This window comes from Pelodiscus sinensis, chromosome 2 (assembly GCF_052426305.1).
Source record: "Pelodiscus sinensis isolate ZL-2025 chromosome 2, ASM5242630v1, whole genome shotgun sequence".
NCBI classification, from domain to species: Eukaryota; Metazoa; Chordata; order Testudines; family Trionychidae; genus Pelodiscus; species Pelodiscus sinensis.
In genome coordinates this window covers 193,080,630-193,102,894 of record NC_143053.1, presented here as the reverse complement: position 1 = coordinate 193,102,894, position 22,265 = coordinate 193,080,630, and the positions used below count along the sequence as shown (strand labels likewise).

At 43.9% G+C, this 22,265-nt stretch overlaps 1 protein-coding gene across 1 annotated transcript in view; it reads right to left on the bottom strand.

The window, feature by feature from the left end:
- The window catches only part of ZNF385D (zinc finger protein 385D), a 518,904-nt gene that overhangs the window by 158,051 nt on the left and 338,588 nt on the right, over positions 1-22,265 (bottom strand). The window contains exons 4-5 of the mRNA XM_089776010.1: positions 12,810-12,869; positions 11,956-12,072 (exon numbers count right to left, since the gene is read on the bottom strand). Of these exons, the coding sequence (XP_089632136.1) occupies positions 11,956-12,072; positions 12,810-12,869 (177 nt within the window). The remainder of the gene's footprint in view (positions 1-11,955; positions 12,073-12,809; positions 12,870-22,265) is intronic.

The following is a 22,265-nucleotide window of genomic DNA, read 5'->3' as shown; positions in this document are numbered from 1 at the left end:
AAGAAAAATCACATTCAAATTAATTCCTCAATGAAATGAAATCAAACTCCATGCCTATTGCCTCTGAATGATGTACATATTTAGTTTTTGGTCCAAGTTAAAATGATATGGCAATTATAAAACAATATTTACAAGTCTAAGTTCATTGAATGTATTGTGAGGAAAATCATAACTGTTCTGAACTTAAAATAAACCAAATCCTCTTGGAGGAGACAGGCCCTGCGCAAGAGTTTGTGGGGCCCAAGGTAGCACATGGACAGTGGGGCCTGGCCCATGTTCCATGTGGCTCAACAGCTCCCAGCCATAGTAGCAAGCAAGTGGCTTAGTGGGCAGGTGGGCACCAGGCAGTGCTGGGCTCTGAAGGTGCAGGCCCAAGGCAACTACCTTGCCCTAAGGCCACACCTGACAGGAGAACATTACAGATAATTGATGACAGAAAAACGTCACAAAGTTAGGATGTTTTTAATCCTCTCTCTCCTAGCCCAAACTAGTGGTTGTTAGGTAAGGATATTTATATACAGGCAGTCCCCGACTTACGCGGATCCGACTTACGTCAGATTGCTACCTGCGAGCTCCGGGGCGAGAAAGCCCCGTTCGTAAGCTGCTCCGATGCCCCTGGTCTGCTGGAGAGCAAAGCCTCAGAAGCGTGGGAACCTGCCGCTGCTGCCGCTTCAGTCCCGGTGCCTGTGGTCTGCTAGTGTGCCCTCCTCCCCCCCCCCGCAGACCAGGCTTTTGTTTTGGACCCTGGAGCAGAGCAGCTGGGGCGCTGCCGATTGGTCCTGCAGCGCCGCTCTGGGCACTACTGGACCAACCCGGCAGCACCCCAGGTGCTCTGCCCCAGGTCCTGATTCAGCCGCTGCTGGTCAGTTTCAGCAGTGGCTGAATCAGGGCGCCTGGGGCAGAGCAGCTGGGGTGCTGCTGGGTTGGTCCAGTAGCGCCGAGGAGCGGTGCTACTGGAGCAACCCAGCAGCACCCCAGCGCTCTGCCCCAGGCGTCCCCAAGTCAGCCGCTGCTGAAACTGACCAGCGCTGACTACAGGAAGCCCGAGGCAGAGTTGCTCTGCCCCGGGCTTCCTGGAATCAGCCGCTGATCAGTTTCAGCAGCAGCTGAGTTGGGGAAGCTTGGGGTTCTTAAGTTGAATCTGTATGTAAGTCAGAACTGGCGGTCAGTTTCAGCAGCGGCTGAATCTGGACGCCAGTTCCGACTTACATACAGATTCAACTTAAGAACAAACCTACAGTCCCTATCTTGTACGTAACCCGGGGACTGCCTGTACTCTAGATCAGTGGTATCCAGCCTTTTGAACCACAAGATTACTTTTTCAATTTAAGTGCAATATAAGATCGACCTCATACTCAAATACCCTTACCCCACTTCCTTCCTGCCCCTTCTCTGAGGCCCCACCTCTGCTCCATCCCTCCTCAGGCCTCACTGTGCTCACTCCATTCTCCTTCACACTGAGTTTCACCAGGCTGGGGTAAGTAGTTGGGGTGCAGGCTCTGGTCTTGAGCCAAGGAGTTTGGAGTGTGGGAGGGACTCAGGTGGGTGATTGGGGTTCAGGAGGGGTTTCAGGGTGCAAACGCTGGGAAGGAGTTTCGGTGAAGGGGGAATCACATCTGGGGCAGGAGGTTGGGTGCAGGGGGGGGTGGGTTCAGGACTGGGAAAGGGATCCAGGATGCAGGCTCTGGCTGGGCACTGTTTAACTGAGACGGATTCTGGATGGTAGAGCAGTAAGGTTAAGGAAGAACTCACTACTCAAAGAATTACATTTAAGTGTAAGAGAGAAATGAAAACCATGAAATGCACAGACCAGTCAAAAACCAAAAATAACCCACTTTCTTATTTGCATTGTTAAGCTCTCTCCATCTCCTCTCTATGTGGAAATAGGGTACAGGAGTGGGGAGGAGGGACACCCTGACATCAGCACACCCCCCCCCCCACACACACACCCTGCACAGCAAACAGGAGGCTCCGGGGGAAGCTCCAAGACAGGGGGCAGGAGCAGCATGACAGAGGGTGGAAGGGCAACTGACGTGCCAGCACTTGATAGCTTCCTGGCCAAACCAGTCAGGATCACCTGTTGGAGGCTCCAAGATCTACCAGTAGATCCCGATCTACTGGTTGGTGACCACTGCCCTAGATCAATTAGACTAAAAAGGAATGACATTTATTTTCAAACTTATTCCTTTTGTCATTTTATTGCAATTAATTTTACATTTACAACTTAGATGTGGTGATTGACTGTAACCACCATTTCAAACACCTTCCAATTAAAATTATAAAAGCAAAAGTTTAGTCCTTTAATAAATTTTTCTAAGTTAGTCTATAAGATGCCAGTGATAAAATCCCCAAACTTTAGAACTTGTGTGAAGAGCTATTTTGAATATAAACTATAGATAATTAACAGATAAGGTTTTTAATTAACTCACAAAGACTTAACATAATTTGCCACTTAGGAAAAAAATCCATGGCCGTGTGAAAAAATTAATTATGCTGCCGAAAATATAGTGTATTTCATTAAGAGTTCAATTCTGGTGCTTAAGAGACAAGCAAACACCCTAATATTGCTGTACTGTAAATCTCATTCCCCACAACTCAGGCAGAATACTTTATGGATTGTAGAATTCTGTTTTTAGCAGTATGGCAGGAGAAGTTTGATGAAAATAAATACAGAATGACAAATGACAGCAAGTTTCCATTAAAAAGAAGGCAAGTGACTATAAGCCTTATAGTATGCATATAGACCAACTATATTCAGCTGCTTTGCAAGCATACCGGGACATTCATAATTTCATTTTCCCAAGGAAACTGAAGGCGATAACAGATAAAACCAGTCAGGATAGATCTGACTGCAATGCAGTATGTACTAAAATGGGTGTCCAATTTCTTCACTGTACTGCATGGTACATTGACACTGTAATGTATGGTTTGTATTTAATTCAATGCTTTTTTTTTAAAGAAAAAGCTTGTTTATAAGATGTACTCAAACAAGATATTTCTTAAAAATGATTATTCAGTCCTTCAGTGGAGCTTTCCTTTCAGGTTATAAGATATATCACTGCTGGTATATTGAAAGTTTTGAAAAGCATTCTCCTTGAAACACTTGGTTCAGGAATTTGCTCTATACTTTGGCAAAAAGGAATGTAAGATGTTCACCAGGAAGGAAATTTGTTAGTTAAAAACATCATATAGAAGTATAATTTTAAAAGGGCAGATATTTGTTACCATTGGAGTGACAGCCTTGCAAAGTGAAGTTTTCTATTTAGCCACACTGTGGCTGTGTCTAGAATGGCCAGTTTTTCTGGAAAATCAGCCACTTTTCTGAAAAAACTTGCCAGCTGTCTACACTGGCCGCTTGAATTTCCGCAAAAGCACTGACTTCCTACTGTAAGAAATCAGTGCTTTTTGCGGAAATACAATTCTGCTCCCATTCGGGCAAAAGCCCCTTTTGCGCAAAACTTTGGCGCAAAAGGGCCAGTGTAGACAGCTGAGATTTGTTTTGCGCAAAAAAGCCCCTATCGCGAAAATGGCGATCGGGGCTTTTTTGCGCAAAAGCGCGTCTAGATTTGCCATGGATGCTTTCCGCAAAAAGTGCTTTTGCAGAAAAGCGTCCGTGCCAATCTAGAGGCTCTTTTCCAAAAATGCTTTTAACGGAAAACTTTTCCGTTAAAAGCATTTCCGGAAAATCATGCCAGTCTAGACGTAGTCTGTGTGTAAATACAAGCAGTGGCCAAGCTTCGCCAATGTGCCAATTGTGTTCTGCTTGGTAGGCCAGTTTATATATATTTTTGATGCTGTTGAGTCTTCCAACACAGATGGTTGCTGTTACTATGGTGGTGATTTTGTGACATGGACAGCTATTCATGAGGAGTAAAATGAATGGTTAAACAGCTGGTTTGTGGAGACCAGTGCCTGCCATGTTCACCAATATTATCTAAGGGTCTCTTTATTCTACCACATCAGTCTTTCTCTTTCACTATTTGTTATGTCTTGAGAATACTTAGATTATAAAATCTTTGGGGCAGGAACTGCCTTTTTGTCCTGTGTTTGAATAGAGCCTAGTAAACTGGAGTCCTGACCCATGACAGATTTTGCTTCCTTTACCCTATTCCAGGTAGAATCCTATGGTTTTAACACCCAGACTGGGTCTGGGGTAGCAACCTCTATTTCAAACTGTGTTGATGTGACAGGCTGAAGTACAGCTGGGACCTTCAAGATACTGTTCTACAGGTGCCTGTGACCAATGACTGACTATGGTGATTCACGGCAGCTCTTTCCAGCAGGTGTATTACATAAGAACAGTCATACTGGGTCAAAACAGTGGCCAGTGCCAGATGCTTCACAGTGAATGAACAGAACAGGCAGTCCTTATCCATCTCCTATCGGCCAATCCCAGTTTCTGGCAGTCAGAAGTTAGGGATACCCAGATCATGCATCCCTGCCCCTCTTGTCTGACTACCATTTTTAGACCTATCCTCAGGAATCTATCTAATTCTTTTTAAACCCCATTACAGTTTTGGCTTTCACCTCATCCCCTGGCAATGAGTTCCACAGGTTAATGGTGTGTTGTGTGAAGTCCTTCTTTTGGTTTGTTTTAAACCTGTTGATCATTATTTCATTAGGCAAGCCCCGATTCTTGTGTTATACAAAGCAGTAAATAACATTTCATGACCCCATATTATCAATTGACCTGAAGGTACAAAGCAAAACAAAGAAAAGAGTTAAAGTCACTCAGGGTCCAGACACCTGTGTCTTGCTTACAGTTCACCTCTGTCAAACTGCTTCATGCACATCTCACAGAGTCGCTGCCTCAATTTCACAGCCAGGTCTGGGCAGAGAGAGAGAGACAGACTCTTCTCTTGCACTTTCCCCTGATCTCTGTGTCTTCCCTGCCGTGTTTCTCCCTGAGTAGCTACTGCCAGTTCATCTCTTTTTCCTCTAGGCAGGGATTTCCAACAGCTTAGTTTTCTTTTGATCTTAGGCTCTGGTCTGGGAAAAAGAGGTCTGTTACCTAGCAGCCTGCCTGTCAGCTACCAGGGAGGTCTTTCCCAATCACAGACCTCTACAATTGCTTTCCTAAGGACACTTGGTATTCTCCTTGTCATTGCTCCCCAAGTCCCTCCCAGCTGTCTTTGATTTAACTTTGTGAAGTCAGCTAGAATAATATCAAGCAGGTAAACTGAGGCATCGTATTCCTACAAATTAACCCATCTATTTCCCTCCTCCTCTATGATCATAAATACCATATCACTGTTCCAAAGAATTCATTATTGGTCTCAGATAATGTCTACTTTTCATTTTCATGTAGGCTTTTCTCTTTTGCAATAGGGTCAATAAAATAAGCAAGGAAAATCACTCAAGCTGTTATTTCAGTGACAGTAAGGCCAAATTCCGCTCCCAGCTACATATCGTCAGTGGGAGCCACATTGGAAGAACTGACAGCAGAATATAGCCCACAATATTTAAGAGAGTTTCTTTAAAAAATGACTATGTCATATAAATGCCACATGCCCTATTTTGGATGTGGTTTATATTTACACTATGTGGCTCTGGTTAAAATTCATCCTGACAACTGGCTGCAGCACAATGGCCCAATTCTCTCACGACAGGATGCCAAGTAACATCCATTAAAATAGGTGTGAGTTACTGGTATCTGGAAAAAAGTTGCATCACTGGAAAGCTATTACAGGAGAGGGTGACGGGGAGGTAACAGAGATGTCACCGAGAACTCAGTCCAGAGAGATGCTGAGTACCTTGTCTAAGTTGACACTGAGTTCATTCTTTGTTTATACTACATACACAATACAGGATGTCAATTAAAGGTGTTTGAGAGATCTCAGAACCTTGAAAAATTGGGCCCCAAGATTGAAGGACTTAAATTATAAGTAGGAGAAAGTTAATATTCCAGTATTCTTCTCCCTGGTAATAAGGAGACTTCACAGTGGAAGTCTGTGTGGACGCTCACCTTGTTATTTTGAAATAAGGGGAGTTATTTTTAAATTACTCCCCAGTGTAGACATAACCTTAGATGCCCCTCTATTGTCAATGTTTGTCACTTGGTCACCAAATGCCTACATTTGTTTCTGAAAAAGTATAGAAATGAGGGTATGTTTAGAAGAGGAGGAAGATGAGTTTAAGATAAATCAAATTTATTCCTAACGCTTTTTATTCGGAGATCTCAGATCACTGTTGATTTCACATGAGGTGCTGGACCTGGATGAATACCCATGAGTTAAGGACAACTTTATCTTCAAATGTTTCAGCTCTGGTAGGTTTATATCTCAATCTGTACTCTCTGAGCACAGTTGGTGTGCTCGGTCTTGTATAATATATAGAGAATGAGACTAGGTCCTGGCCTGAGGAGCTCACATTCCAAATCAGATTCATGATACAATTCAGAGACATAATATACTAGTTGGCCAAAGGAAAGACCAATTTCAGAAAAGTGCAAATTTGTATAAATAATTGCTTTGCTGGATTAACACTGAAAGGTTTCCTGCAATAAATGTGTGTTATGTAAATATAGCTTATTTCAAAATTCACTGAGTACAGCTGGCCACACTGGCAACACAATAAACCTAGACAGCATATTTCCAACTATATATTGAAGTGATGAAGATGCATTACTTTTTATAGAATTTGCTGCCTATCTATAGGTGAAAGATGTTTGATAAAGGATTTTACTGTTCCCAGTAACTCAATCCTCTCTCACTGGAACCATTAATGATATTAGCAAAGCATTGTTTTATGAGCAGTCACAAGTCTTTGCTAGTTGGGAATGTCTCACAGCGATAAAAATATTAAGGCAGTAATACTTGGTGAGTAATGCTATAGCCATTTGCAAAACACAACAAATCTGACTTAATACCAATGATTCATGTGAAATAGGCTACATCCCACCATAAATGCAACTGTACTTTACACTTGCAAGCATACTATTTTTGGAAGGAATCTACTACTCATTTTAAACTAAAAATATATCCCACAGCAATCCAATTAAAAAGATATATCCAAAATTTCTGCTTGAAAGTGAGTCAGAAAGCCAGCTCAGCTAGCTAAGTCATTAGGGGTATGTCTACACTACTACCCTAGTTCGAACTAGGGTGGTAATGTAGGCAACCGGAGTTGCAAATGAAGCCCGGGATTTGAATTTCCCGGGCTTCATTTGCATATAGCCTGGCGCTGCCATTTTTAAATGTCCACTAGTGCAGACTCCGTGCCGCGCGGCTACACGTGGCATGGACTAGGTAGTTCGGATTAGGCTTCCTATTCATGTGAAACGAGGAGTAACGGTAGTTCAGAATAGGAAGCCTAGTCCGAACTACCTAGTCCGTGCCGTGTGTAGCCGCGCGGCACGGAGTCTGCACTAGAGGACATTTAAAAATGGCGGTGCCCGGCTATATGCAAATGAAGCCCGGGAAATTCAAATCCCGGGCTTCATTTGCAACTCCGGTTGCCTACATTACCACCCTAGTTCAAACTAGAGTGGTAGTGTAGACATACCCTAAGTGATCATTGTCTGAACTGAGTAAAAAAACTTTGCCATCTCTTTGAATGCTTGAAGTACCCTGCCAAAATTGGCACAGGTAGTGGAAGATAACTAACTTATAGATTATGGTTTGTATTTAAACTCAGAGACACAGGGCTCAGGAGTGACTGCAGCTGCCACTTCCTTATTGGATGATTAGCATGCTAGCCTGGGAATCAGGGGAGTCTGGTTCAATTCCCTGATCCTCCATCCTGTGTGACCTTAGGGAACAGTCCTTTGTCTGGGCCTTAGTTCACATCTGTAAAGAAAATAGTATAATAATGTACATCTTCCTCTCAAAGGAGGTGGGAAACTAAATCTGCTACAGAACATGAGGCACTCAGACTCTAATGGATGCCTTAGACAAAGAGTGTGCTGCTCTATAGCCCAGTATGAAGAGTTGGATTTTGACACTCAAACCTGTGGAGAAGGTGACTATGGCAGCAGCACTAGTCTTTTGGTTCCCTGCTTGCTTCCATTTGGTGGCCCTTTTGTGGCAGGTGAGCAAAGCTCCTTGCTGCACTCTCTCCTAGGCAAACCACAGAGACAAGGGGCACAACACAACCTGACCTCTGAACCTCTATGCATATAAAATAGTCTCTCCATGCAGAATGAATCGGACCTTCTAGTACAAGTGTGGAACTGGGGAGCGGGAAGGAGGGGCAGAAGGAACTGAGACTAAGTGGGTAAGGGAGCCAGGGACAAGCCAGAGCCACAGTTGGCCTACATCTGTAGAGATATGTGTTGGGAGTGGGGGAAATCAGTGCAGACAGGCAATGAGAAAGCAGTCTCACTGTTTTCTCATAGAAATAGATATCTGAACATTTGATTCTGCATGGGGGATCCAAAGACATACAGAATGGCTCAGTTCCTGGTCCTCCATTCCAAATATTTAAAAAGTTAAGGACCATGGAGGAAGGCATTGTTCCTTAGTTGCCAACTTTCATATTTCTGCGGGAGTACTCCACCACCACTGTGCCCAAGGCCCACCCCCACTCCATCCTTTCCCCCAAGGTGCACCCTCACGTTACCTCTTCCTGCCCCTGCGCCATCCCTTCCCCTGAGTGCCATCTTCCCTCTGCCAAACAGTTGATCCACAGGTAACGAGGGGGTGCTGAGCACTAATTTCTGTTGATCACACGCAGAATTGGTGCATATGGTTTATTCATATTTAGGACCTCAGTTTACCTCAAGTTAGACAGAATGCTATCACCTGCCCATTTGCAGTATATACCTGTGATAAACTGCAACCTGATGTGATATATTGGGTTTCCTATTGTTCCTTGGCCACATAGACTCTGCACACACATTCATCTACCTAGGACTCATTCTGACATTCCAAATACCTCACCAGCTTTGAAGACAAGCCATTTTAAAACAAGTTCTGAAAAAACCCCACCCTCAAACATATTTTTACCATAGATGTACTTGAAAAAAATGTCCTGAAAATAAAATTAGAGCAGTGAAGATTCAGAGAACTGACTCAGTCACTTAAAAACTATGAACTTTTAATCCGAGTGGATGGCAGTAAATCCCCAAACGAGATACCTTACATTTAGTCAGGTAACTGTAGCATTATCTCCACCTCAATGGCTTCTAGACTCCATCGCCTTAAAGGGGACACTAGTGTATAACCACAGTGAAGGAGTCTGCCAGCCAATGTCAGGGAATAAGAGGGCACAGCAGAGCAACAGAGCATGTGAATGGGCACCTTTTCCACAAAGAACATACAATGGCACTGGGGTTAAATTCTCTGTTAATCCTCCATCTCTGTGAGGTGAGAGACACATCCTTTGTTCTTTTAGGATATGTGTGGATGTTAATATTTGTGAATTGTTAAGTATACATACTGTATGCAGTGTTATGGTAGCAGTGTTGGTGCCAGGACATTAGAGAGACAGGTGAGTGTGGTAATATCTTTCATTGGACCAACTTATGTTGGTCCAATGAAAGAGATTACCTTACCCACTTTGTCTCTCTAAGTACATGTACTGTTAGTTTATCTTGACCTCAGAGAGCTTACGTAACATTTACTAGCTTCATGCCAAATTTATATCAAATGTTTGGAAAAAATTACAAATGACAAGAGTATGTGAATTCAGGAAGTCCTGAATTGTGAAATACAATAACAAAAGATAAAGGAATTGGCGAGTTTCTCTCTCCACTAATTTTAGTCTAATTTTTGCATTATAGGCACCTTCAATGAAGTACATAACATAGATACAAGAGGTCACTATACAAATTCAACATTTAAACAGTTGCAACAGAGACGTAACTGAGAGGCTAGAGTTACACAGGCAGGAAAATGATGCTACCCTGCATCCACTGTGCAGTGACTTTTGGAAAATGCACACTTTTTAAAAGAAAAGCACTGTGCTAGACTCCCTATGAAAAAATCATATTAGGCCCTACCAAATACACACATACATACAAGTGGTAGCTTTTGTTTTCCTAGGTGGCATCTTCCTTTTAGAATTTCTTTTGTCTGTTGTAATTTTCTACTGAAAAAAGGCAAATTTGCTCAATTTAAATACAAATTACATCAAATTACAGAGAAAATAGCTCAAGGGGGCTGCTTTTCCTGAACTTTTCCAAAAAGACCATTTTGCAGCAGCAGCAGATGTTTCAGTACGCAGAACTCAAAGCTGTCTCCGAGCTCTAACTGTGACCTTCTCCTTCCTCAGTGTGAACTTTCCAATACTGAATTTCCCACTATCTAATTGAATCATGCAACAGCCATATGGTCTACTCAAATAAATGTGTGAAGTTTGAAGTACTGTGTATAAACGGTATTCAGAGTTTTTCGCCTTCAAGGCACCACACTCCTGGAAGTGACTACTCCTTAATTTGAAGCTGACATAAAACTTCAATTTATTGAAAAGTGCTGCTGCTTTGGGATGGGAAGGCAATTTGTAAATACCCCACAGAGAATGATGTCAAGGTTTAATTAAAAACAGCAATTCTCATACAAGTTTCAGTCCTACTCATATTATTTTTACAACTTGGCCCAGCACCGTTTACAGATATCAGTCTGTTACTAGTGTTGCCACATGCTTCTAACCCAACTAAATCTGGAGTCTACTCATTGTTTCTCTATACTTCGGACATAAGACACGCTGTCTCAACCCTCTCGTCTGATACCCATCCTTGTGTGCCACCGAATAGCTGCTCTGGACCCCAGAATCAATCTCTGAGATCTTCTTAGACTGCCCTGACCTTTCCCAGTCATGTACAGTACCAGAGCTGTACAGAAACTGTGCACACTCTGGTCTTCTAGTTTAACTTGTAGGGAAAATATGGCACGAAGGCAGGAAGCACAGGCTAAGCAAAGGAATTTCTTAACAAAAGAGTTTTGAAAACAAGAGCCCTCAGCCAGAACCTCCCAACTTTGATCTTGCCCTTCCTGTGAATCTGAAATTTGTGAGCATTCAGGCTGGGCACAGTCCTACCAGTAAATCTTCTTTACATATAGTGATGGCCAGTTCCAGAGCAGAATCCTAATAACAGGCCCAGGGTTTTTTTGTGTGTGTGCCATGTGTTTAACTGAGAAGTGCCAACCTCTCCCTTTTGTCATATTTGCCTCACCTGTGGGCCCCAGTGTAAAAAGAAATGTCCCACTGGGGTGCGCTAGTAGCTGATGCAGAATCAAAGTTGATGGCCCTAGATTACAGTCTTGATAGCTACTCTGAAATACTCCTTCACCCAGAGAAGGAGTCTGGAATCCAGTAGAGTCAGCTGCACTTCCATGAAGGCAGTTTCAGTATCTATCATTTCCATGCACAACACCACAGAGCTGATAGTCTGATATTCCAACGCAACTTTAACTTGGTCCAGAGATGATTTGAGGAAGAAGAAAAGCACAAAGTTCTGATGTCTGTTTGTTTTTTCAAACTTTGATTGTTTTAAGTTAGGCAGGTAGGTCCATGTTTAGGTACCGAAATAACTGTTCTGATTTTGAGCACTGATTTTTGCTAGCAACTCCCCATAATAACAAGGTCATTCAGTTACTATAGATACCTAACTTTAGGCAAAGACATTTGAAATTTTAATATCCTTTCTCAAGATTTCAAAAAACTTGCTTCTGCTATATTTTTCTACCAGCAGCAGGGACTACTCATCTTAACTACCTATTTTCCCCTACAGTTAAGCACTGGTATGACGCTGGTATGACATAAAATATATTATTACAATTTTTAAACCATCATGTTCAATTTGTATTAGTATTGCCTACATACAAATATGCCTAATCAAAAGGGTACTGAAGTCAACTTACCCTCATTGGGCTCTGGATGAGGCCCTTTGTATTTACGATTTAATTTACTGTTTTCATGCTTTGACTGATCGCTAAGATCATTAGAATTATGTACTAATAAAGGACTGCAGATCTCATTCAGAAGTTATCCAGACTGGCCACTAAGGCTTCTCACCTGCATCAAAGGAAGCCAAGAGCTTGGCTGCAGGTGATGGTGACAAAGCCAGACAGGAACAGCAATCAGGTTTGGGGAAAACTCAGTTATCAGAGGAGACATCCTTCTGGGGAGTATCTGAGCACAAGAGATAAGGATAGGTTCAGGGTGAGAAGTGTTTTAAATTTGCTAGGAAGGGCAGATACTATAAATAGTTGGACTGAAGCAGCCTGGATTAAGTTCAACTAAGAGCCAAAACTTTCAACATTTATCCAAATACTTTAGAAGGCCTGAACTAGAGATGGACAACTGAGGTGATGTTCTCATTTGGATTCAGTTGAAGCAACGATGTCAGGTTTTGGATCATGTCTTGCCCTTCATTTTTAAGTGGGTATGTCAATTTTAAAAATGATTATTATATGCATAGCAGCTCAAAAACGCTGTTTTGCAAATTTTAATTGGGATAGGTATGCATGCCACACTGTAGAAGTCAGGCGACAGTGTAACTTAGGAATCATTAAACCAATATGTGTCAAATTTGGGAATAGTTGTGGTCAGCTCAAAAGTGCATTTTTCAGTGAATACACTTAAAATGTCCAAAAATGTCATCCAGCTCTCATGAGAAGTTCTACTAAATGTATTTCACATTCTTTATAATTTATTAGAAAAAAGGCAATTCATCCAATAATCATTGATGAAGGAAAATTAAAACAAGGGCTTGTTTTATGTACTTATTAAGCTGTGCCAAAATGATACAACTATGAGGACATGAGCAATGTAGATCAGCATTGCATTTTACAAATTACTTCTGTGCCTCGGAATTAGTGATAGATGAACTGGTTCAAATAAAAGAAGGTCCAACATGAATTTTCTACCTTACTGAATCGTGAAGTAACTTCAAAGATTCTCTTTGCTTCTACATCTCCCAGAACTTCCTGAGGAAAAATAACACATGAAAAAGCCTAGAGGAAAAATAACATACAAAAAGCTATTCTTGTAGTATATCTGATTCAGAAAAAAAAATACTGGAAATCTCACAAGAAGCCACATGCATATTAGATTCACAGGTCTGTTTATTAACTAAAGATTTGGGTCATCTTTAGATAGTATCCAAACTATATCCCCGCTCCTGCCATTAGCTCTGTAAAGACAGACCTCCTTTATCTGGATGGAGTCCCATTGACTTCTGTGTCTGCCTTCATTGAGCTTATTTCAGGGTTGGAAACTGTCCAAATGGAAGCACCAAGCCCTTTAAGGATCATTCACTAATAAGAATATGCTTCCTGACTTGCATAACTTTTAATTCTGTTTAAATATCCAGAATCTGAGTCTCATCCCACACTTGGAAGAATCCAGAGTATTTAAACAGAAGTAAATGGTGTTATAATGCTGTAAAAATGTATAAGAAAGAGATCCCTGGACTCAGAAATGGATGTTGGGGCTAATCCTATTTTTTCTGTGGCCATTTAAAATATAGAAAGAACAATGGCTGAGAAGGTTGGACAAAATAACTCTGAAGTCTTGTAAAAAAGGAGAAAAAAATCAAGTGGGACAATTCCTAAAACTAATATTTGCAATGAACATCAAGGAGCATTTTGCATTAATAATTAATTAATGTTGCGTATAGGAAACTTAAATGTATTTTAAGTGCTCCTTTCATTAGTAAACCTGAGATTCTTCTTTATAGCCCCTATTTTCTGGTGTTTCATGCTTCACATATGGGCACATTTAAGTAATGGCTTAACTACAGTCCAACATCTTTGGGGGAGGGGGCAAGAAAATAAATGAGATTAAGTATATGGTATGATTTTTTATCTAAGGTAATCAAATCACTTACCTAACTAAACACTCAGAACCTTTAAAGTCTGTGCTATATTTCTGTGCTTTTGAGCTATCAATTGGTAAGCGTATATCACTTTCAAGTCAGAAAAAAATAGATGTTTGATCAAAAATAATTGGATCTTCCTTCATTATATTTTTAAATGAAATGCTAATATATGTACAAGGTGTGACTGAGGATAAAAATAGGCATTAACCATACAGCTTTTTTTAAAATACTCTCATCTGAATTACTCATGGGACACTAAATTTAGCATTGCATATACAAAACTCTCCACCCTCAGGGTCACCACCAATTTATGTGACAAATGAATCCCCATCAAAGCAGCCCCTTAAAAGGAAATTGAGTGCATTAAGGCTTTTCAAAAAGTTCCAATATTTTGCAAAGTAACAGCAATGGGAAATATTTCTAAATGCAATAAAAACATTTTCTACTAAACTGCACCTTAGGGTAGAAACAATAAAATAACATCTCAGATTCACAGCTTTGGTGTAACCATGTGTCACTTGAAATGGCCACTTTTTTAGCACTATTGCCTTTACATTCCTGTGAACTCAGCCTATCTGAAAACACTCTAAGCATTTTTTGGAATGACCAAGGAGAAACATGCACACTGCATTCTCTGAGGGAGATTTAATTTTTATTTCTTGCTTCCTTTCATCTAAGGTAGAGACATTTAACATTGAGAGTTCAGGCCTCTCTCGTTGTGGCAACTTAAGGGCAACTCTTTCATTTGGTAGGCTTTTCTCGGGGCACATCCTGAGCTGACAATTTACACCAGGTGAGATTTGCCACACTGGAGCAGAATTTTCTGTTCTTTTCATAACAGTGACTCCCTTTTAAAGGCATGAACTATTTCTGCATCAGTACTTGTTTCAATGCAGCTTGAGACATGCTTTCAACATGAAGTGGGATAATTTCCTATTTTTCTTTTTGCAAATTAGGATGAAAATCATATTTGTATTGCAAGCAGACAACTGCAGTAAAAAGAGAATACATCAACAGAGAGAGAAGGTGGATGGAAGGCGGTGGGTAGGTAGTGAGAGGAAGTAGTTTCCAAACAAATCAGATTATAATATTTGTAGTGAAATTAAAAGCATAACATTTTAATTTTTTATGTAAAACAATTTTCTGAAAATGTAAAAGTTTTATAATAGTGAAAGAAGTTGAAAACACTCTGTCTTTTCCCTCACTGTTTTACTGAGTAAGTGCATCCAACAAAGATAGCAATTTAAAAATCCCAATAAGAGCAACCTCTGAGTATAAAGACTTAGAACAGTGGTGGGCAACCTGGGACCTGAGGGCCACGTGAGGCCTATTAGTGTTCTAATGTCCATGAGACATTTTGATTACCTTTGCTCATGCGCAGGGTTGCCAGATTTCGTTACCCTCCGGCCATGTCATTTTTTTTCCAGATGGGTATTGCTAAAATGACACACATGTAAAGCAAGGGCATGTGAAATGATGTGCATGCTGACTGCACACAACATTGACTGTGAGTGTGGTGCATTCCCTCTGCATTCAATCAAAGCGCTTCTATGGTTCAATCAGCACAGCCCACAAGTTCTAGGTACGTAAGTGCAGCTAGCATAACTACCCTATTCTGGGAAACCGTCTGGTTACAACAATCTTGCGGCCCACTGAGATGAAAAAGACTCAGTTGCCCATTGCACCTAGAAATATCCCGAATCCAAGGCCTCATTTTCCTTTCCTCTTTCTTCTAGGCTCTCTCTACCCTCTATCCCATGGCCTTTTCTTTAGTGCCATTCTCAGTGTCACCACTACTTCTCCAGATACCTCATGTTACTTCCGAACACAAACAGCAGCTAATGCTATTTCCTGTGCTGATGCTGCAGTCCTGGAGAGCACTGCTAGGATTAGATTTGACAAGTCTCCTTTGCTTTTCTCTTTGTCAGACAGAGTCCTAGCAACACCCACAATGTAACAGTTTGGTTCCATTAGCAAATCAGTACATTTCAAACACAAAATGCAAGCCAGAAAGAGAGTATCGACATCCCTTTACCTATTCCCTACAATCACAAAAACATTGCACCCTGCATGTGCCCATTGTTAAGAACAATGCTTAGACTTATTTGCTATAGCAAGTCTCAGTTCAAAGCTTGCGATTTATGAGTGATGACCTCCCTCTATTTGTCTAGGGCATCACAAGCCCACACCTGCTCACTGCCTCCAGTCTTTCCTCAAAGAGATTTTTCAAAATTGTTTGCATCTGTCTTTCCTTGGAAGCAACAGAGTGTGCCAATTTCTATAGGTAACTGAATTACCGGGCTATCATTCACTGATGTGAAGTGATCGGTTCTTGTAATATAGCACTGAAAAAAGGCATAGCCATCTGCTCAGTTCCCACAACCCCACAATTAATTGCAACTTATAACTCCAAATTATTGATTCCAGAATTTATTTATTTATTGCCCCATGGTTGTGACAAGTGACAACTTCTTATAAATGGCACCTGACCTGTTTCTTTGGAAGATGTACTCAGCTGGCTTTGCTATAAATGTCTCCACAGTAGTAACCTTTCAAATGTGTTGGCATGACATGATAAGGGGTAAAGCGGAAGCTTTGGCTTAATAGGTCCCCATGTTTGGTGAAAAACTAGTGTCTTGTGCCTCCACCTGGAAATTTCTGGAACAATAAGAAGATACAGAAGAGACGCAGAACCCATAAAGAAGATACAGAAACCATAAGGCTCAGTAGACAAGACTCTTTTTGAAATGAGGTGGCACATTTAGCAGCAAAGTTTAGGCACTGTGGGACAAAAAAAGCTTGCAGTTAAGATCATAACATTAAACCAGATGTATAACAAATATTGCATAGCTAAAATAACAAGAAGTCCAGTGGCACTTTGAAGACTAACAAATGTATTAGGGTATTTATTAGAGCATAAGCTTTTGTGAGTTACAACTCACTTTCTTAGATGAAGAAAGAAAGAAAGAAAGAAAGAAAGAAAGAAAGAAAGAAAGAAAGAAAGAAAGAAAGAAAGAAAGAAAGAAAGAAAGAAAGAAAGAAAGAAAGAAAGAAAGAAAGAAAGAAAGACTGTGACATCAGTGCTAACTAAATCATTACATTAATTATTTAATTAGCACCGATATCTAACTATCTTTCTCTTTCACATCTGAGGAAGTGAGTTGTTGCTCATGAAAAATTTTGCTCTAATACCCTAATAAATTTGTTAGTCTTTAAAATGCCACTGAACTTCTTGTTGTTTTTCCTGAAACAGACTAATACAAATACCTCTCTGAAACCATTACATAGCTAATATCTCAAAACTATGAACTATGAACGAACCAGCAGGGTCCTCTTGTACGAATTCCCCCTTAATGCTGCAACCTAGTGACAAAGTCAGGGAGTGGGACTTTATGCTGCTGATGCAGGCACAGCACAGTTCATCTTTCCAGCTTCCCTCCGCAGCATCTCAGGCTATGTCTAGACTGCAAGTCTCTTTCGAAAGAGGCTCTTTCGAAAGATACTTTCGAAAGAGCCTCTTTCGAAAGAGAGCGACTAGACTGCACGCGGAATTTTGAAAAAGCAAGCCGCTTTTTCGAAAGAAAGCACCCAGTGAGTCTGGATGCTCTCTTTCTAAAAAGCCTGTTTGCTTTCAAGAACGCCTTCTTTCGAAAGAGCACTTTCGAAAGAAGGCGTTCTTCCTCGTGGAATTAGGTTTACCACCGTCGAAAGAAAAGCCGCGTTCTTTCAATTTAATTTCGAAAGAACACGGCTGCAGTCTAGACACAGGTGAAGTTTTTTTGGAAAAAGGCTACTTTTCCCGAAAAAACCCCTGAGTCTGGACACAGCCTCAGTGTCCTCTACTTTGCAAGCTTCTCTTAAAATGGACGCCATTCTTGGTCCTAATCCTCCTTACCAGAGCTCCTATAAGCAGAGGCAGGTCACTCAAAGGAAATCTTTCTATGAATCTCCCTGTCCTGGAGACACTCAGGCACCATCTAGAGTCTGGGATGAGATAACAATTAGGAAACTCAAGCTCCCCATGACATCAGCAAACTTACGCTTCTGTGGTCACACCAACTCAATCTGTGACCTTATGACATCTCACTAGTTAATTAAGGTCAAGCCAGATTCGTATTTGGAGGGAAAGCATCAAAGGAAAATACAAGGTTCTGGAGGAAGCAGTATGTGAGATTTGGTAGGTACCAACATTTTCTTTAAGCAAGCAATGACATGCCCCCATATTATCTTAGGAACACTCTGTTATCAGGACTCCATCATTTGGATGAGACACAAAAACCGAGCTCCTCACCAGTTGTGGTCCTTAAAGAATCTTTGACTCTTGTTCAAGTGACACAAAGGGAGCTTTAAGCCACCTTTGTGATTCTCTGAATTCTAGGTTGACACGCTGTTGCTTTCTGAGCTATAATAAAAAGATGATTAACACTTCTGTTGCATAATATGAATATCTTTTAAAACAATATAACAGTCTTTTGTGCAATTAATTATGAATTATTTTTGTTAGTTTCATGTGTCTAACTCTATTTATGCAGTATTATTTCAAACATTTAGCAGAGCCAAAGGCAAGATGCCAAGAAAAACAGCAGTTGCATGAGAATCTTAAATTTAAAATCTCAATATGACTGTACATGTCCCACATATAACCTTTGGGGACTGCCTTTCCTTGTTAAGAAAATGATGGGATGATAAAGTAAATCAGACAGAATACGGACACTATAAAAATATTCCATTTCATGAGTCATTCCCTGATGTGAGATGAATGTGTTCCTAACCACATGTCATTTACCAGCCAAAATCACTGTGGTTTAAAATTGTGAGAAGAGAAGAAAGAATCGCAAATCCTGTATTTATTTGTCATCAGGGATTAAAATGTATGTAGTTTAGGCTAAATTCTTAATGGCACAAATGTTATTGCTAAATATATACATACAGTCAAAGAAGTAACTGTTCTAAAACATTAGTTTTATGGGCATGTCAGATTCCAGGATGCAATCCAAGCCAATGAGGGATTATGGGTATGTCTACACTACCCCACTAGTTCGAACTAGCGGGGTAATGTAGGCATACTGCAATTGCAAATGAAGCCTGGGATTTGAATTTCCCAGGCTTCATTTGCATAAGTGGGGCGCCACCATTTTTAAATCCCCGCTCATTTGAACCCCGTGCCGCGCAGCTACACGCGGCACGAACTGGGTAGTTCGAACTAGGCTTCCTAGTTCGAACTACCGTTACTCCTTGTGGAATGAGGAGTAACGGTAGTTCGAACTAGGAAGCCTAGTTCGAACTACCTAGTTTGTGCCGTGTGTAGCCGCGCGGCACGGGGTTCGAACGAGCAGGGATTTAAAAATGGCGGCGCCCCGCTTATGCAAATGAAGCCCGGGAAATTCAAATCCCGGGCTTCATTTGCAATTGCGGTATGCCTACATTACCCTCCTATTTTGAAATAGGAGGGTAGTGTAGACATACCCTATTTTACCACCTGCCCCATAACCCTCAATGCTCACAGTGCTTTGCTGTTTTTCCTTCCAACCTGGGCTCTTCACATACAGTCTAGCAGCATGCAGGTTACACCTTAGGGCTATGTCTACACTGGCAGGTTCTTGCGCAAGAATATCTTGCACACGTATACTTGCGCAAGATCTCTTACACAAGCAAATGTCCACACTGGCCAGAACCACATCGTAAGAATGCTGAGCTCTTGCGCAAGAAAGCATCCACACTGATAGGAAGCTCTTGCACAAGAATATGTCTCCGGAAGAAACTTGGCCATGTCAAGAGGTCACCAGCGGTGTCTGTGGGCATGCGCCGGACCCCCACTGGGAAACGTACTTAAAGGGACTCCTGGAAGGCCATTTCCCTGTGGCTGTATGCTCAGGCACCCTTTTCGAGGGAGCGAGAGCCACAACAGCACCTGTCACCTCTGTTCCTGGCAAGTGCCCCTGGGCACCGTCACTGCCACCTTCACAGCCATGGAGCCGGAGGTGAACCCCAGCCAGCAACGTCCTCATGGCCATTATAGAGGCTATGGAGCTCCTCCACCAGGGAGCCACATTGCTCCAGCAGGAGCTGGAGACTGGGCAGCACGTGCAGGACCTCACCACAGCTGCAGCTGGGCTTAGGCACCCACCCCCCACCACTGACAGGCGCCTCTGGAGCTACGACACCAGTGGGGACTGGTGGGAGCACCTGGTGCAGGGACAATGGGGCGACAAAACTTCCAGATGCACAGGGAGACATTCCATGAGCTCTGCACCTGGCTCACCCCTGCACTCCGGAGGCAGGACACCTGCCTGCGCTCTGCCATCCCCGTGGAGAAAAGGGTCGCGATTGCCGTATGGAAACTGGCCACCCTGGACAGCTACCACTCCGTCAGGAACCAGTTCGGGGTGGGCAGGTCCACCATTGGCATGGTCGACTGGCAGGTAAGGCCCTCCGGGGACCACGGGCTCATCCTGGGGGAGGGAAGGGGCCAGACCGGGGAGGGGGAGGCTGTAGAGGCACGGGTAAGTCCCGCACCCAGGGGATCATGCTGTCCCTCCTGAACACAGCCCCACTGGTGGGAGGAGGGAATCCCGGGAGGCAGAGGGCCCTGGCCTGCGGGGGGGAGGGTCCATCAAAGGGAGGGTGAGCACACCCCAGGGGCCCATGTACGCACTGTGTCTCATTCCATGCATCCCTCTGCTCCCATGTGCCCCTCTGCAGGTCGTCCATTCCATCAGTGATGTGCTGCTTCAGAGGGTGATCCACCCCCGTGACGTGGACACCACCATTGCCGGCTTTGCCAGCCTCGGGTTCCCGAACTATGGGGGAGCCATAGATGGGACCCACATCCCCATCTGGGCGCGAGAGCACTGAGCGGCCCGGTTCATAAACTGGAAGGGCTACTGCTCAGTGGTTCTCCAGGTGCTAGTGGACCACCAGGGCTGGTTCCAGGATATTTATGTGGGTTGGTCCGGCCGGGCCCACGACGCTCGCATCTTCAGGCATTCAGGCCTGTGCCACAGGCTGGAGGTGGGCACCTACTTCCCCCAGCAGGAATTCACCATTGGGGATCTCAGGTGCTGGTCTGCATCTTGGGGGATGTGGCCTACCCCCTGATGGCCTGGCTGATGCGGCCATACACCGGCCAACTGGACCACAGCCAGGTCACATTCAACGCCCACCTGGACCGGGCCTGCTACCCCGTGGAGTGCGCCTTTGGGCATCTGAAGGCACGGTTCAGGTGCTTCCTAACCCGCCTAGACTTGGGGGTGCAGCACATCCTGGAGGTCATCTCAGCATGCTGTGTGCTGCATGCTATTGAGGGGAAGGGTGAGGCCTTCCTCCCGGGGTTGATGGCAGGTGAAGGCCAGGCCTATCAGCAGCCCCAACCAAGCACCATAGGGTGCGGTTCCGGGAAGCCCTCCGGGTGATGCTGGACCAGGCCCCACAATAGGCCACCCCTACACATCTGGCCGCAGGGATGCCCCCATTTCCTCACTTCCCACTCCCATCACCACCCCTTCCCGTCACCCTTCCCTCACCTCCCAATAAATGAAATGCACTTGCTTGATATAAGGCACTTTTATTTACACGGGGAAGGGGGTGCACTGTGGGGAGGAGGGGACCCTGAACTTGGAGGAGGGGCGAGGAGGAGCCCTGAACTGGGAGGGCCTCATGGATGTGAAGGGAGGCCTCTCCCACCCCCACGGGGGCGGGGGCGCCTCTACCCCTCATGCCAGCTCAAGGCAGGCTGCACCAGGAGGTGCTGAGGGTGAGGGACCTCAGGAGGGGGCATGAACAAGGCAGGGGAAGAAGCGGGGGGAGAGCTTGGGGTGGCAGTGGGGGTCCTGGCAGCATTGCGCTGCTGCATAGGGCCCATTTGGTCTGCAATCGTGCCCAGGATACTGTACACACGGTCACAGCGCTACAGGTACTGGCCCCACACTCGCTCCTGCCACTCCGCATCTGCACGGATCTTCTCCATCAGAGCACACTCCATGTGCTCAATCGCGCAGACATGGCGGCGGAGCAGGTAGTGGCAGTCCCGGGAGTGCTGCGATGGGCCCTGGATCCTTGGCACCGGCGGGATGGGGCTGGAAGGTCCCTCGCTGGCAGGGGATCCCACTGCAGGAGAAGCAAAGGAGAGCAACATGATCAGTGAGCCCTTCCCCATGGTGTTCCGGCGCCCTGTGCCCTCCTCCCAGCACGTCATGATGCCCGGGGACAGGTGTGACTGGTGAGGAGGAATTCCCCTTGGACAGTGTGGGGGGGTTCCCAAGGTGGGCCAGGAGCCCCAGGGGGGCTGCATGTGCTTGGGGGCCCTGTTGTGCCTTCCCCAGGGGAAGCTACAGTGTCGCAGTGGTGGCCATGGATGTGTACTGTGTGCAGCACCCTTTAGGCTGTGTGGGGTCAGGCCTGTAACTCTGGGGCTGGCCTACTCCTGGTCAGACTCCTCCCCTCCCCCAGGTCTAGTCAAACAGAATCCCTGGGGTCCCAGGCGTGTGCTGGAGCTAGCTGCCGC